Source organism: Sitophilus oryzae, unplaced genomic scaffold, assembly GCF_002938485.1.
Source record: "Sitophilus oryzae breed Bouriz unplaced genomic scaffold, Soryzae_2.0 scaffold_1436_pilon_pilon, whole genome shotgun sequence".
Classification (NCBI taxonomy): Eukaryota; Metazoa; Arthropoda; class Insecta; order Coleoptera; family Curculionidae; genus Sitophilus; species Sitophilus oryzae.
This window is the reverse complement of record NW_022146100.1, coordinates 5,714,450-5,732,907: the sequence shown is the minus strand read 5'-3', so window position 1 is coordinate 5,732,907 and position 18,458 is coordinate 5,714,450. Positions and strand designations below refer to the sequence as shown.

The window sequence follows — 18,458 nt, the reverse complement described above, 5'->3', positions numbered from 1 at the left end:
CTAGGGTTGGCACGAGGTTGTGCCGACGTTGCGCTCCGACGTTTGGTCGCGTGACACAACGTTGTCCCGGCGTCCAAATGCTGCTTGGGCGGGGACGTCCACTCTATCAGTTAATTTATCATAAATCCATAGAAAATCACTAGTCATTATTTAAACAGATCCGGTGGGATTTGTTAGTTAATATCGTAAATGGCGATTTCCTTAAGCCCCTCGTGGTCCTTTGGTAAGGTACCAATGGTATATTCCCATTAAGCTATAGTCTGGGTCTTGACATCTTTTTCAATTTGATAATTCTTGACTCTGAGGAGACCCTGAACTACTAGGTGTTGCAGCCTGCCATAGCTTGAAAGATATTGATCCATAAATCTATGAGCGATAAAGAATCGTCCAAAAGTCCAAAAATCAAAGCTAAAGAAATTAATTCTATCATAGCTCAGAGCCGATACATCGTTTTACATGGTGACCTTCAACAAATTAGAGACAAGCTGCAATTTTGTATGGAGCTTCATTTTATAGATCTTTAAACATCCTGAAACCCCAGCGATGAACCATTGAGCCCGTCACCCCAAAACCACCCCTAAAAGGGGTAAAAATGCCCCTTTTTTACTTTTTTTTCAATAACTCTAAAGCTACGAATTTTAGGAAAAAAAGTCACGAGTAAAAAATTGAACAGAAGAAGAAAATTTCCTACTACATAGGTAAAGAACCAAACTTTTTAGAATTTCAGTGGCGCAGGTGCGAATTTTTTAATTTAGGAGGATTGTTTTAATAACCCACCATTCTATGTTTAACTTCAAATGAAGGCATTTTTGAGATAAATCTCAAGACAAAAAAATTTATTAGGATACAAAGTTCCTATAAAAACGATCTTTTTAATAAAGCTAAGTTACCAGTGGCGGAGATAATTTTTTTAAATGTGCGTTTTTTACATTTTAAAAACATTGAATAAGAAAAATTGCAGTTTTACCAATAATTTCCCATGAAATAGGTATATTGAAAAATTTACACGTTTAATAATAAAATAAGAAAAACCTTAGCTCAAAAATAGGATAACTTATCTTAAAGATAGTCCTCATTCACTTCCACATTTGTTGGGTTCATACATGTCATGCCATTGCATTTACCACATGCCATAGTGCAGGCGAGTCCCATTCGCTTGCATGTACATACATGCTTTTTTACAGCCTCCCGAAGAGCAATTGCAAACATTTTTCTCTAAAACCCATGTAGGAGCAATGGGCTTGTCTGAATGTATTGGATTCATCTCTCGATTTTTCAGATTCCAACCCCAATCTTGCGGTGGTAAATTGTTATTTAACCAAGCCCGTACCCTGCGATATTTTCAGATCTGTTTTGTCAATACTATAATTATATAACATATCACTGTGGTAAAAATTTCACTGTTATTTTTGATAGCTATGAAGAGATAGAGACCAAAATTGTGGAGCAGAATCGCAGATCTGCAGATAAAAAAATGGTACCAATTATTGTATCTTTCTCGAATTTATCTGCAGTGAAGTTACCAAAGGCAGATTTTTTATCAAACAGCACCAACACAAGCAACTTCATTCGTGCGCTAGGAAAAGTATTGTTGGAAAATGGAATTAATGTTAAATTCGCTGATGGTCTTATGTAACTACAGCGGTCGCAATAAGTGATAATTTACCAGAAGGGACCGTAGCAGTAGTTAGCGAAGAGACGGACATTATAGTGTTACTGATTCATTATTGCCACAAGAGACTGTTTATGATTCGTCCAGGAAAGGTGTCAAAATCAAATAAAATGATCGAAATATCGGCCTTGGGAGATCTTGGGGGATCTGAAGAATGTGATTCTTAGTGTCCACGCTATATCTGGTTGTGACACAACGTCTGCTGTGTTCAATAAAGGGAAGATTAATTTAGTGAACACCATCCAGAAAAAAAGTTATGTGAGCTATTAAAAGAATTTTATAATCCCGAGGCTACAAAAGAGAAGTTAGAAGAAGTTACATCTCAGTTTTTTATAGCAGCATATGTTAAAAACTCGACAAAAAAAGTAGATTTGGATAGTGCCAGATACATGCCTTATCAACAGTACGTAGCTAAACAAAGTCTTAATACCAACTTCAACTTGGCATCATTACCACCTACCCCCAATAGTGCGAAATATCATGGACTTAGAGTTTTTCATCAGGTAAGTTAAATTTATGTTGTATTTTTAACTTACAGGTACAGGCTTGGTTAAATAACAATTTACCACCGCAAGATTGGGCTTGGCATCTGAAAAATCGAGAGATGAATCCAATACATTCAGACAAGCCCATTGCTCCTACATGGGTTTTAGAGAAAAATTTTTGCAATTACTCTTCGGGAGGCTGTAAAAAAGCATGTACATGCAAGCGAATGGGACTCACCTGCACTATGGCATGTGGTCAATGCAATGGCATTACATGTATGAACCCAAAAAATGTGGAAGTGAATGAGGACTATCCTTAAGATAAGTTATCCTATTTTTAAGCTAAGGTTTTCTTATTTTGTTATTAAACGTGTAAATTTTTCAATATACCTATTTCATGGGAAATTATTGGTAAAACTCCAATTTTTCTTATTCAATGTTTTTAAAATGTAAATAACGCACATTTAAAAAAATTATCCCCGCCACTGGTAACTTACCTTTATTAAAAAGACCGTTTTTATACGAACTTGTATTCCAATAATTTTTTTGGTCTCGAGATTTATCTCAAAAATGCTTTCATTTGAAATTAAACATAGAATGGTGGGTTATTAAAACAATCCTCCTAAATTAAAAAATTCGCACCTGCGCCACTGAAATTCTAAAAATTTTGGTTCTTTACCTATGTGGTAGGAAATTTTCTTCTCTTCAATTTTTTACTCGTGACTTTTTTTCCTAAAATTCGTAGTTTTAGAGTTATTGAAGAAAAAGTAAAAAAAAAGGTCATTTTTACACCTTGTAGGGGTGGTTTATGGGTGACGAGCTCAACGGTTCATCGCTGGGGTTTTAGGATGTTTAAAAATCTATAAAATGAAGCTCTATGCAAAATTGCAGTTTGTCTCTAATTTGTTGAACCTCGGCCTGTTTAGGCTCTGGGCTATCATCTCATTTTACGCAACTGAAAGATCCTGTCATACATGCTAAATGGTGGTAAATGTCAGCATTACATTTTCACGCCGACTTGACGCTAATTTTTTCATATCTTACGGTACTTATGGTGAAATAAGAGGAACCTCTCTAAAACCAGTTGTACCCCCAAAGTATCATGCAAATTTTCAGTCTTAATTACTATTAGAGATAGATATTTCCAAAAAATTTCTTAGTATTCAGTTACTTTACTTAAGGATGCTTTAGGACAACTTTGGGTAAACTCTTTTTTATATTTCTATGCCAGGTAGTAAAATATTTTCATAAAAATGCTCACCCTTAAAATCACCACCCGAGGTGATGCATTTCCAAAAATCGTCTTTTACTCCTCAATTAAACGTCACTTAAAAAAATTGTGCAATATTTCATGTTTCTAGACCAGATAATAACGACGTTGACAGAAATTCTCATCCCTAATTAAAACCCCTTAGCAATATGTAACTTTCTCTTTTTTTAATAGGTGCCCTTAGGGGATAATTTTCTAAAAATTACTTTTTAGTGCTTTATTACGTCATTTAAGGAAACTTTGTAAAAAAATATATTTCCTAGGCCAGGCTACTGCCTAAGTTTTATTACTATAAAACTTCACACTAACTTTCCCCACCGAGAGGATGAATTTTCATAAATCGCTTGTTGTTACTTATTATATCACTTAAGCATATTTGGCCAAATTTTGCCAAATTTTAATACTTACCAGATAGCAAAAAGTTCCGTCACTTGTGCCGGCGGCAGGTATCAAAAGCCGCTTCACGCACGTGTTTCCCAGTATATTACTGGTGTGTGGACTTTGTACCCAGCATACACGGCGGATCACGTTCGGCGTATTACTCTGATTTTGGCGTTATTACAGAGTGGTCTCGCATGCATATGGAATTATTTTTCAAGTGATTATTTAATTTTCATTGCAAAATGTTACTGATCACATTAGCCTTAGTTAATTATTTATTAGTTTATTATAAAAAAGCATAATTATTTTTATTATTTCTTAAAAATAATATTGAGTTTTTCGCCACTGGAAAAAAAATATTTAAAATATCTAATTAGAATTATTCAAGAACACTTTATTTTTTTACACGAAAAATCATAGACTGGGTGTGTCTCAAAAGTGGCTTATCCCTATAACTTTTTTATTTTTCAGATAAAAAAACGAGATTTGGTGTGTTAGTATATGACCTAAATTAGGATTGATTAACGTTTTCAATTTTTTTCGGTCACTTCCGGTTTCGCCGAAAATGACTACAACTTTTGATTTTTAAACGGCAACCTCGGCATTTTTCTACTTTATTCAATAAAAAATGACATTCTGAATAGAATGACATATCATATGTCAACTTTTGGCATTCTAGCTTAAAAAAAATCTTTTAAAATTTCAATATTGAATGTCATAGCTATACTCTTTTAAAAACAAAACTTTAATCAAGGAGCCCTGGGAAAAATAGATTTGATCGTCTAATGTTTTACATGTCTTGTCTTGGCCGGTTGAAAGATGCCCAAATGGTATTTTTAACCATATCTTAATTTTTTTCAAATGGAAAGAGGGTGGCTCATTAGTATATTTGGAAAAAGTATTTTTTTACGAATAATTTCATGCCACACACTTGGTATTTCGAGTCAAATTGTCGTTATAAACCGCGTGTTACACTTTCAAATAAATCATATGTGAAACTGTTAAAAGCTGACATATGATATGTCTTTCTACTTAGAGTATCATTTTCTATCGAATAACGTAAAAAAATACCGAGGATACCATTTAAACATCAAAAGTTGTTAACATTTAATAGTTTCAGCTTTGAATTTTATAGTGTACGTAATTCGTGTTGGAAAACCATATTACGCACTCATGGAATACTGCACTCGTGCGTAATATTATTTTTTCCAAAACACTCGTTACGTAATATACTTTTACGTTATTTACTGTTGATATTGTGTAGCTTTATTTTTTGTGTTGGTTTTTAAAATTTATTTTATTTTTGCTATATCTTTTTTATCTTGCCATGTCTAAATATTTATATGTAATACACCAATAAACTGATTTTGAAATACCCCACGTTCCCCTGCACCTTGCGATCGGTAAAAATGCGGTCTCTATTTACCCCGGCTTCCACTCCTGTTTTCATCGAAATCCGGCGTATCGGACGAAGGCGGCTTCTGGCTTTTGATACGCGATTTTCAAAGTGCCGATGCTAAGTGACCGAACTTATATTTTATTCTGTAAACTTTGCAGATAGTAAGGAATTTTCATTCATTTTAACGAATATCTGCAAACATTCTTTCCCTTACATTACCCTTATTTCGGGGGATAATTTTTTTTATTAAATCTCTAGAGAAACCTTTATACACTCAGATGCAAAAAAACGCAACGGAAAAATTTTTGCTCAAATTTAAAGTGTTATATTTTTGTCATTTTTAGTATTATTTTCATGAATTTTTTAGCAAACTGTGTATAATTATATGAACTTTAATTCGTAAGCTCAGTTTTTTATAAACTTTAGTATTTGGCATTTGTAGTAATAATACAGGGTTAATCGAGGGGTTCTTTTTTACAGTAACTTTAAAACACCCTGTGCAATAATTTTGTGTGTAAATTTTCCTGAAATATAATTTTGCGGTAAGAACCATGTCTCCTAAGAATTTTGTTTTTTGGATCATGTCAAAATATGCTTTGGTTAATTTTTAAGAGCGAAATGAACTTGACAACAACAATTTGCAATTTTTTCAATTATTATTTCTTTTTGAAGTATTTTTCAATATGACAAGTCGGCTTTGGTGATTATTTTGAACTATATACTAGTATGAACTGTCTATCATGTTCGACGTTTGATCAAGTGACTGTGACAATAATGTTAAAAAAATATACTAAAAACACTAACAAAAAATGAAGTTTTATTTTCCTTAGGTCATCTCTTGTCATTAATGACACCTCTGAATAAAAAGATTTAAAAAGAGTATAAATAATAATACTGTCCATGAGAGATGGAATGGACATCATGGATCCCCATCCTTGACTGTAGAAGTATGTATATTAAGCCAGTAATCCCCAGAACTTTTAACAGTGACATTTGCACATTACCAAAAAATCGGAGGAATATTTGAATAATTTTTCACTGGTGGAAATTCAGAGAATTTATTTAGAATTAAGTAATCATACAGGGTTGTCCGCACTGTATTCCGGAAACTTCGGCAGCATATTCTGCAGACAAAAATAAGTAAAAAAGTTCGTATAATATACGCCACGAATGTTTGGGAGTGATTCATCGCTTGATGAAGTTATAATCGACACGCTCGCTATCATTTTTACATTAAACAGGAGCACTTAAAAATAACTTCATAGAGTACACCAAATATGCTAAAAATAATAATTCCAATAAAAAAAACACAAATGGTGTATTAAAATCTGCATTATCTGAAATCAAACTATAGCTAAACGGCTAATAAAATAATAGAGACAAGACGCCGACATCTATAACAAGATGAGCAGTTTTTAATAATTATTCCAAGTTATTTTACATACTTGTTTTACAATTATTGTAATACAGTAGCATTCCTTCAAATAAATTTTGATTTAAGTATTGTTAATATAGTCATATTAATGATTATAGCCCGTATGATTTCTAAAATAAATAACCAAGCGTGTTTTTATCAGAATTATTAAATGATTAAGTAGAAATAGTTAATATTTAGTAACTTCTTAAGTGTTATATTTTAATATAATTATGGATTTAATAATTAAATAATTATCTTAAGTTTAAATTGTGGTAAACTTGTATGAGTTTCAATCATTTATATTTAAAATCTTAGGGAAGGCAATATACATTTTAGGCAGGAGAACTCAAGAGAACGACTGTGTAATTAGTAATTAAGACTTTACAATTTTTTTTACTTGCCATTTTCTTGTCGTTCACGTTGCACGTTGACTCTTCGTTGTGTCTCACACAATCTAAATTTCGGATATGATGCAGAACTGATAAATTGGACCAAATATATTAATTGCAGGTAATCAAAGACATATGCGCGAAATATGCAAAAGAGGGAGTGAGTTTAGGTTAGATTAGAATTAGGTTTTAGTTGTTTTTGCATTAATAAAAATATAGGCCTAATCTAAGCTTAACCTAAAGTGATCTTTTTTGCATATTTCGAGCTCCTACGTGGGTAACCCTACGTTTAACCAATATTCGGGCTTTTACTTTGGATTGGTTTAATCTGGCTCCATAATGAAACTGTGGGTTCGAGGTGCTATTGCAAATTAATGCCATTAATTCAATGTATATATATACATACATACCTCACATTTCTATAGTGTCGTGACCGTGATCGTGACCATTCATGAATCCGTACACGTTCATCTCCATCATTAATATTTTTCTTACTAAATTCTTCACTTTTATAAAAACCATCACGATAAAAATCAAATATCAAAATACTAATACAATATCACTATACGTATCTGGAATATATTTGCGAATGGCAAATAGCGATACGTTAGACTGCCGGAGTGCTGACGTCACGAATGTCAAACTGCTTTCCAAACAAGCTTTAGTTCTTTTATATTTCTATTGAGCTCTTCCGAATGACGTCACAAGTTAATATAAAATGTAAAAAACAGGTGATTGCTGACCACCGCCGACTTTTGTGTCTGGTATTTTCAATACGCCTATGATGGTTGCGCATGTTGCAAAATCTGTGAATTTTTTGCATCTGAGTGTATTTCATAATCTTAGAACAGGTTTTTAATTTTTTTTTGTACTTTATGATCATAAAGTATCTAAACTATCTGGTAATCTAAACTATCTGGTAAGTATTAAAAAAGTATCGTTCATCCCTAATTTTACCCTCCTCGGGGATAAATGTTCATAATCGCTTCATATAGTCATTGCTTTACTTAGGAAACCTTTTTTTAAATTATTAATAATAAAATGTCATATTCTTAGAACGAGATTTTTACAAATTTTTATTCAAATTTCCACCACTAATTTCACCTCTTTAGGGAATTTACATAAATCGCTACTCACTTGCGTCGCTTAGCGAACCTTTGTACAAAATAACAAAATCCCAGAACCCAGAACCAAATTTTAAAAAACGTTTGTACCGACTTTTTCCCTCTTAGGAGATGAAATTGGAGGATAATTATAATAATTATATATTTAGTTAAAATATTATATCAGATAGTTAATATATTCTTTTTGGTTCTCATTAAAAAATACATATACGAAATAGTATAAAATCATTTTTTAAAATGTCTTAATATTTTTCAATTATTATTTATCATTAATCTTTGGGTGCAATTTTAGCTTGCCTCCCCGTGGTGCACCCTGGGTAACTCTAAAGAGCTAAAAACAGTTGGCGACCAGTCTATCCTAGTGATCTCCTAGTCATTCAAGCACGCAAGAGCAAGGCAACTATATTTGTAAAGGTCCTTCTCAGGACTTACTGACGAGGAAACTCGGATCTTCAGTCCGCATTTGCCAACTAAATGTAGAAGGAATCAGCAAGACAAAATGCGATTTTCTTTCGAAATTTCTTCTTGACAATAGCATTGATGTCTTATTACTCCAAGAAACCCATACTAAACCTGATGATGAGATCTTAAAAAGGGGAAGAATAAACGGTTTTAAAATATTAAGAGCCACACACATTCAATTTTACGGCACTGCCACATACATTCGAAGGGACATTGAACACGCACATATCATTGCTGCTACAACAGACGACAGCATCCATACTGTCATTATTAAAGTTGAACAAGCAACCATTTTCAATATATTTATATAAACCACCAAATCAGCCGTGGCCTACATACATCCTCCCAGCCTTGAATCATCCAATAATATTTGCGGGAGAGATTCATAGCCATCACCAGCAGTGTAACTATACTGATAATAATGAAAGTGGCATATTGTCTTGGCAGACTGGGCAGAAGTTAACAACCTTCACCCCCCTGATTTTCGATGCCAAAGATAAGGGTACTTTTCGATCTGCTGCCTGGAGAAGAGACTACAATCCAGACCTCTGCTTTGTTACTAATAACCATAACGGCGTTCCATTGCCAGTCGAAAGGAAAGTTGCCGGTGACTTCCCCCACAGCCAACATAGACCAGTGATCCTGAATATGGGTGTATCAATCCCTTTGGTCAGATCCACACCTCGTCCTAGATGGAACTTTAAGAAAGCTAATTGGGACCAATATGTACAAAAATTAAACCAATATATCCGCTTTATACCACCTGAATCAGAAAACTATAATCGTTTCATCGGGGCCGTAATTTCAGCAGCGAATAAATACATTCCTAGGAGGTGTAGAAAAGAGTACATACCGGGCTGGAACGAACACAGTGAACATCTATACGAGTAATTCAAAGAAAGCGGAGATCAAGAAGTTGCAGATAACCTCCTCCATAGTCTAGACACTGCTAGAAGAGACCGCTGGATTGAAACAGTGGAAAACACAGACTTATCGATCTAGTAGGAAGGCCTGGACCCTTCTACGTAGTTTAGGGGGTTCAACAAGACAAAATAGGCCAAGCTCTCGAATATCATCAGCTAATCAAATTACAAATTATATAGCTGAGACATCTACGTCTCGACGTGATAAAGAGCACACAATTGAGATTAAGCGGAAATTGAAGGAGTTAAGTCTCGAGAACAACCACTCCCCATATCTCGGAATACTCATAGCCCTTCGAAATTGAAGACATAGTCACAGCTATTAAAGACATCAAGCCGAACAAAGCTCCTGATATGACAACATTCATCCAGAATTCCTTATTTACGCTGGAAAAACTGCCCTCAAGTGGTTTTGTAGTTTCTTCTCGAGAATTTTATCAACAGACAACGTTCCAAAAGAATTAAAGAAAACTAAAATAATAACTGTGTTAAAACCAGGAAAATCTAAAGATCAACCTCAGAATTATCGACCCATAGCCCTTCTTAGTTATACCTATAAGCTCCAGAAACGACTTATTTTCAATAGAATAAAGGATAGTATTTTAGACCATATTCCAGTTGAACAGGCAGGTTTTATTCCTAAACGCAGTTGCTGTGACCAAGTTCGAGCACTTACATCTCACATTGAAGGAAATTTCCAACTTAAGCTTAAAACCTCCATAGCTTTTGTCCATGTTACCAACAACATGCTAACTAACCGATATATCCAAGTATTTCAGGGAGAGAGCACAAGTAAACCTAAAAAACTTAACAGCGGCTTACCCCAAGGCTCCGTTCTCGCCCCTCTCTTATTCAACTTATACATCTCTGACCTACCAGATACGCAATCTAGAAAATTTTGTTACGCAGACGATATAGCCATATATAGCAACTGAACATGAATCGCTAGGGATCTCGTCCTTGAATGCCTATTTTATAAAATGGAGACTTCTACCCAGTGCAAATAAAACAGAAGTGGCTACCTTCCATCTTTAATAACAAGCTGGCAAATACTGAAATAAGCGTCCAGTTTGGTAACACCACTCTACGTAATAACAAATATCCAAAATATCTGGGGATTACTCTAGACCGTACACTCTCATTTCGAAAACACCTAGAAAATGTTGCTGGAAAAATCAGAAAACGAAACAACATTATACAAAAACTTTGTGGAACTTCTTGGGGTGCAAAAGCAACAACGCTTCGGATCTCCGCCCTTGGTCTGATATTCAGTGTAGCACGCATTATTGTGATTGTGCACCCGTGTCGTTGAACAGCCACCACACAAATCTCGTACACAGACAAGCTGAACAACACCATGCGGCAGGTTACAGGGACAATTAGATCCACAATTTGTTACTGGCTTCCAGTTATGAGTAACATCCTACCTCCAAATCTACGCAAAAACGAGTTTGCTAACTTATCTTAGAAAATTTGATAAAATAATAGCTACCCTAAAGCTACCTGTTCATGAAACACTTCCTGCTTTTCAGGTGAATAGACTGAAGTCGAAATCCACCTTTGCGAACAGCTGAACAACTAAAAAGCAGTAACTACAATTCTCGAGAACAGTGGCTTCAGTTATGGAGAGAAATGACCGATGCGCACCTATACTTCTGGTTCAAAAATAACTATTGCCAGATACCGGGTACCGATCTAAACCGGAAAACATGGTCAACTTTGAATAGGATAAATAGGCTAATAGGATAATTTGAATAGGATACATAGGCTCTGGCCATGGAAGATGTGCGGATTTCCTCACCAAACCATCCATCACATAACTAGAGAGTGCAACCTACGCGCTTATGGTGAAGACTGGAGGGACTTTCCGGAGGCTTCTCCAGCAGTTTTGGAATGAATAGGGCATCTAGATGTTAATATTTAGTGTTCGTAAATACCTATTTTATGTTGTCTTTTTATCATATACTTGTTTTTTTCTATATTTACAATGTAATGTTTTCATTTACATTGTAGTTTATTTTCTCTATTATGTCTATGTTTAAGAGTCCTGGTTTTCTTGCATGTATGTGAGCCATACAATAAATAAATAAATTAATTAATCATTATATGTAAATGAATATAAAATTGAAAGAAAATCTAATGAAATTAAAATCATCTCTATTTGATTCCGAAATATAAAATTCCCTCTTTAATTTCTTCACAATGGTTTTATGCTTTGGTTTTATGGCTTCTTAGTAAACGAACGGAGGTGATTTTGCTGGTCCGCTGTTAAAATTCGCCCATATGATAAAATGGATAAATCTAACTGAAAAATTAGCCCAGCGCATTCGCCAAAATGTAATTTTTACATTTGCATTGGTTATCGCATCTATATAGTTTGTCTCTGGTTTAACTTAAATTTTCTGATTATAATTACAGAATACAGAACTTTTCTGTTACAATACGTTATCAAAAATTTAAAAAAACGTGTGTAATTTATTATGTAGTATAAATTATAATTCATTACACTCTTCTCTCTTTTTTTTCTCTATAATATACTGTAACCAGGATTACTATAATAATTCTAATAACTGTAACCAGGATTGGAGGTGTTTCAATCCAGGTTACAGTAAACAGACTATGCACTAAACTTATTTTTCCTTCGACGCACTAAACATTGCAGAAATAATTTTGGTCCATTTTAATATCAAACAAGATTACAAAAATATTAATATTGACTATAAAAAAATATTGTTGCAATATCACCATATTCAAAGAAAATTAGATTGCAAAGTTGCTTAAATATTTCAAGTGTATTTAAAAGATATTTTTTATAAAGATGCATTTTTTCAACATTTGAGGATAATCAGATGTACTATAACAGAATATAATACGTATTTATAAAATATTTTTTAGGGTAGATTTTTCTTGGCTCTTATTTATTTTTTGGCTTTTATTATTTTACAATATTATAATCTGTTTAATTTATGATGTCAAATTATGTAACTATATATTTTTTTAATTTTTAATCTATAAAATCTAGCCAATAAATCTAAAATAAAATTGCATTTAATATTATTTTTATATTTTATTAGAAATGCATTGTCAATATATTATATAAAATGGGTACAAAAGCGAAATAGATAAATTATATAAAAGTATTAAATATTAAAGCTCTATTTTTACGTCAGTTAATTTAATTTTTTTAAACTATATTAAATAACTTTTTTCCTTGCATAGGGTATATAAAAATGTATTAAGTTATGTTAGACTAAGCTGGCAATTCAGTCATCAACATTCAAATTGGTCAGACCAGTGGTCAAGGCTCCCCCTTTACCAGTCCATTCTTCTTTTAGCTTGACCTTGCAGCCCAAGTCGCGTAATGCAGCTTTAATGTCGTATTCAATGTTCTTAAAAGACTTTAAAGCTTTTTGCAGTACCTCTTCAGCACCTAAATCCAGAAAAGTCTTGCATTGGTACTTGCTTCTTGATACCATGTTTCTTATTGCCCAACTTCCAGTTTTCTACAATACAAAAATATTCTAATCTCTTGAACAATCAAAATCAGTATTATAACAGTTAAAATCGTACTTGAACTTCTTTTTGATCAGCATGCTGTTTCATTATGTTTATAATAACTTGTGTAATTCCATGGTCAAATAAAGCTTTACTATTTTCTGGACTTCTTAACGTTAGGGCTGCTACACATGACAAGCCAGCTGTTACTGTAGTAGCACAATACTGTAAAAAATAATAGATTTATTGTAGATGACAAGGTTCTGCTATAAATACCAAGCATTAAGTTTAAAAGATCAATATTTAATTACTTACAGTTGTTGGTGTCAGACTTTGAATAATCACAGGAACAAAACCATGCTGAACTATATGAACTTTACATTCATCATTACCAGCTAAAGATTTAAGTAGTTTAAAGCACTGCCTGACAATTTTCTAAAAACACATACTACAAATATATTGTTTAAACAATTAAAAATATTGAATACTGTACCTCATTATGACTATATGTATGCATAACCGATTTAATCAATTCTAGACCATTGGCATCCTCAACTTTCTTACAAAACTCTGTTCTAACCATCAAAGAAGTTAGAGTTAACAGTATATCAAAATTTAACAGTTCCTCACCTCTAAACTCTTAAAAAATAATATAATTCAATATTCTATAAAACATACACAGTTTGAACTTATGCAAATTAAAGTAATAGGAAATGTTCACTAAATATCTACTTATAATAAAATTATATAAAAATTCTTGCCACTTAACTGCTAATATAGAAATTTAATTCTACGCTGTGTTTGTCATAATGCGGACCAACCTGCTCTCACTACCGGTTTCGGAGCCCTACTCCATCATCAGGTGAGCTTGGGAGATCCACAAAATGACAACCACAGCGCAGAGATAATTAATTCCGACCTGTCGGAAAGTATCAGTTAGATATTAAGTCCCGAACGGGAGATAGCGGCCTGCGTGCAATGGTAGTACTTTCGTACCACCGAGGCGCAACTATCGATAGTAAAAGGATGGTAAAAGGCTTTTTATCAGGCAAGCCAAATTATAAAATAGAAAACAAATTTCTTGCAGTAGAGGTATATAATAAAATTATATAAAAATTCTTGCCACTTAACTGCTAATATAGAAATTTAATTCTACGCTGTGTTTGTCATAATGCGGATCAACCTGCTCTCACTACCGGTTTCGGAGCCCTACTCCATCATCAGGTGAGCTTGGGAGATCCACAAAATGACAACCACAGCGCAGAGATAATTAATTCCGACTTGTCGGAAAGTATCGGTTAGATATTAAGTCCCGAACGGGAGATAGCGGCCTGCGTGCAATGGTAGTACTTTCGTACCACGGAGGCGCAACTATCGATAGTAAAAGGATGGTAAAAGGCTTTTTTTCAAGCATTAAGTTGTGGATCTCCCAAGCTCACCTGATGATGGGTAGGGCTCCGAAACCGGTAGTGAGAGCAGGTTGATCCACATTATGACAAACACAGCGTAGAATTAAATTTCTATATTAGCAGTTAAGTGGCAAAAATTTTTATATAATTTTATTACATACCTTTACTGCAAGAAATTTGTTTTCTATTTTATAATTTGGCTTGCCTGAAAAAAGCCTTTTACCATCCTTTTACTATCGATATTGCGCCTCGGTGGTACGAAAGCCGATACATTGAACGCCATCCCGATCCGACAAGTCGGGAATAACTCTCTGCGCTGTGATTGTCATTTGTGGATCTCCCAAGCTCTGACCTGATGGGAGTAGGGCTCGAAACCGGTAGTGAGCAGATTGATCCGCATTATGACAAACACGCGTATTAAGACAAACACAGCGGTAAGTAATTAATTTTTTCTATTTTAATACGTTTAGGACAAGAAATTTGTTTTCTATTTTTAATTCGGCTTGGCTGAAAAAAGCCCCTTTTACCATTCCTGGTACTATAAGTTGCGCCTCGGCACTCGAAAGTACTACCATTGCGCAGGCCGCTATCTCCCGTTCGGACAAGAGCTTGGGAGATCCACAAAATGACAACCACAGCGCAGAGATAGTTAATTCCGACTTGTCGGAAAGTATCGGTTAGATATTAAGTCCCGAACGGAAGATAGCGGCCTGCGTGCAATGGTAGTACTTTCGTACCACCGAGGCGCAACTATCGATAGTAAAAGGATGGTAAAAGGCTTTTTTGCAGTTTGCAGTTAAGTGGCAAGAATTTTTAGATAATTTTATTATATACCTTTACTGCAAGAAATTTGTTTTCTATTCTACTTATAATGTACCTCTACTTGTAATGTGTGATCGAAAAAAAAATGGCATCCATTTCACTGGGAAATGACAATGAATGACATTTCCCATATAAAATGACAGCAATCTTCATTTAATAGCCATAGCTGACGCCGTTTTATTTTACCATACAGTACTTATATGTACTTACTGCTTAATAAATCCATAAGAGAACAAAGAGTTTCACTAGCAATAACTCTAGCATGTTCATGTGCTCTACCAAACTCAACTCTTACATCATCATCTAATACCAATGCTCTGCACACTGACAAAGCTTCCCTAATCAATTCCGTGGGAACATGCTCCTTCAAATATTCTTTAAGAATATCCAAAATATGGGCATCATAAATAAGCTGCCTAAGAACAATAGTTATTTAGAAAACTAATATTCTAGCAAACAGATTTTCAATCACCTATTTTTCTCATGCATCACACAACATTCCTTAGTCCATCTGAAAAGAAGTCTTACAATCTCATAGTCCAGCTGCTTGTCTTTTAGACTGTTTATGATGAAAGCAACACCTCTATCATCTAACAAGTCAGGTTGTTTGGTCATCAAGGCTGTCAATGTTCTTAAAGTATTTGCTTCTACACTTTTATCAGTGTTATTTTCACAGATATTCAAAAGTATATTATAAGCTCCAATTTTCCCTGAAATAATTAGATATTAAAAAGTTATATATTTAAAATAAAAAATACCCACCTGCTTCAACTTTATGCTGAAGTCCTTTCTCACATTCTAATCTTAAAGTTGTTAATGTTTCATTTAAAGCATCCGAAGCCTTTTTAGAATTCTGTAACTCTTCTAATTTCCTAACAGATTCGCTGATTTCGTTAAACTCCGCTTTAGACATTGATTCTTTTATTATTTTACTCAAATCAACACCCTAAAAATTATGCAGGGTAATGATAATGTATGACACAAAAAATTTTGTTCAAATGACAAAAGAAAGTAATTTAGTAGTAGGTATTAATGAAATTAAACAATACTTACCTGCGATTCAAACTGCTTAACGGCCTCTTCCACTGCTTCTTCTTCAGTGAGCCCCAGAATTTCAACATTTTCTTTTACAGCACTATTAAAAGTGTCTTGGGTAATTTCCAACACCATATTTGGAAAAAAATTATCAAATCAACCCGTTTCTTCGCCTGGCCCTATTCAAAGTTTAAAAAAAAACTTGTAACTTAACAGTACAATAAAGTTCTGTTGTTTCTTTGATGAAAATTATAAAATAGAATATAAACTAAAAATCACAAAGCAACATAAAACATAAAAACATAACCCAAAAACTGACAACTAGTGACAACTGACCAGCTGATGAGCAGAGCGTCTTCTGACACTTGACAGTTCTGTTTTATGCTTCTGACAGCAAGACGGAGTGATCAGAGTTGCCAACTCTTGAAGATGAATACATGATGAATATAAAAACAGCAAGAATCCGCTAAGGCCACGGGGGTGTCACTTGTATGGGAAAACAGGCAACAGTCAAATTTAAACGTGCCAGGACCAACGACAAAGAAAGCAACATCTGCCAGGAATTGGCTTTCTTTGTCACTCACATTGCTTAAATCATGATACCGCGGCCCAGTGTTGCCAGATATACCATTTAAATGGTATCTATACCATTTTTTCTTCCTTGATACCTGCAAAAATTTTGAGTATACCATTTTCCATTTTTCTACCATTTTTTGAAGACGTTACCATTTTTCTACCATTTTTTTAGAATCCCAGCGATCTACATTTTTTAAACTTTTTAATGCAAACCAATCTAGTTTTCCACATCTACTAAAAATATGAAGCACATCTCTATTAGGCTATCTCATATCTCTATTATTTTTTATAGGTATTATTTCTTGAAAAGTTTTACCTATTTTATTCTAAGTCTATGGTTTTACCTATATTTTCAGAGCCAAATATGTAGATTATTAATGCTGAATTATTAATAATATATTTTATGTTACCTATCTATTTAAAATGTTCCTATTACCTTATTATTATATTAGGTCTGTTCATTTTCCTGTTATTATCGATTCTGAATCGTCCAAGAACTCTCCAGCGCATGCGCAAATGAAATAATGTCTTCATATTTCCTTCTGCGCATACGCATCACAATTCTAGGACGGTTCAGAATCGGTAATAACAGGAAAACGAAAAACGCTATTAATTATACCTATTTCTTTTATTATTATTTTGCATAAATAAAATGTTAAAAAAAATTTAAATGCCTTGCGCAAGAGTTCAAAACTGATGTGACAACCAACAGCTACGATGTTTTCAACCAAATTGAGGTTCGTTTGGTTTGGGGTTAATCCACGGTTAATCATAGTATCAAAATTATAAAAATATTAAGATCCTCTTTAAAAGTAAAAATACCATTTTTTTTCAGTCAAATACCATTTTTTTAAATACTCGATACCACTTTTTATTTTTTCCATCTGGCAACACTGCCGCGGCCATTTTGCCAACAAAGAAGCTGGCCGGGCTGTCCTGGCAAGTGATTTAAAACAATTTTGCTTTTTTACAATATTAAATTACCATTTGGATGTATTTAATGCGATTATTCAGTTAACTGGTAAGTCAGAAATTACACACAAATACTTTATTCCTAAATACAACTAAGATGTAAACGTAGTTTTGTATTTTTAGATTTCAACTTTTGCAAAGACCCGCCGATAGAACTTGCCTGGCAGCGTACCTGTTTAACTAAACGTATTATTTCCTGATAATAATATCAAAACACGTAAGTACCTCTATAATTTATGATGACAAATGATTTTGATTATGTTTTATGTTATTTAAATACTTTCTAACCTCAAATAATAGTAAGATCCTTGTTTATATCGCACAGCCCGTTCAAAACTGTATTGTCTTCAAAAAATGTTTACAAAACAAACAATCATTACAAAAACAATGTCCTTTTAATCTGATTTATACCTCAGAAGGATGCCAGTAAAATTTTATTAAATCAACATTATATTATTTGGCCATTAATATGCAAAAAGGAGCATAATGCCTTAACTTAAATTTTCTTTTACTTCTGACAATGTTCTCTATATTCTCTATTTTGAGTTAGTAAACTTTTGAACAAGATGTGCGATATATAAAATACATAATATATCCAAGGGTATGATCTGATAAAAGTATTTTTTG

General features: G+C 33.6%; 1 protein-coding gene across 1 annotated transcript; it reads right to left on the bottom strand.

Moving 5' to 3' along the window:
- Nucleotides 1-12,579: 12,579 nt before the first annotated feature.
- LOC115876537 (armadillo repeat-containing protein 6 homolog) lies at nucleotides 12,580-16,634 on the bottom strand. Its single transcript, XM_030892350.1, has 8 exons — nucleotides 16,302-16,634; nucleotides 16,011-16,194; nucleotides 15,721-15,958; nucleotides 15,459-15,664; nucleotides 13,511-13,656; nucleotides 13,333-13,452; nucleotides 13,093-13,242; nucleotides 12,580-13,025 (listed from the first exon to the last, which is right to left on the bottom strand). The coding sequence occupies exons 1-8, from the start codon at nucleotides 16,416-16,418 to the stop codon at nucleotides 12,786-12,788; spliced, it is 1,401 nt and encodes a 466-aa protein (XP_030748210.1). The 5' UTR covers nucleotides 16,419-16,634; the 3' UTR covers nucleotides 12,580-12,785.
- Between the last annotated feature and the right edge of the window lie 1,824 nt (nucleotides 16,635-18,458).

Bases quoted from the DNA above. Each gene is read 5' to 3' on its own strand.
- LOC115876537 (XM_030892350.1), bottom strand. From the start codon at position 16,418: ATGGTGTTGGAAATTACCCAAGACACTTTTAATAGTGCTGTAAAAGAA. The intron at 16,195-16,301 runs GTAAGTATTGTT...CATAATTTTTAG, and splicing joins TTAAGCAGTTTGAATCGCAG to GGTGTTGATTTGAGTAAAAT. The intron at 13,657-15,458 runs GTAAGTACATAT...TTATTTTTTAAG, and splicing joins TCTTATGGATTTATTAAGCA to AGTTTAGAGGTGAGGAACTG.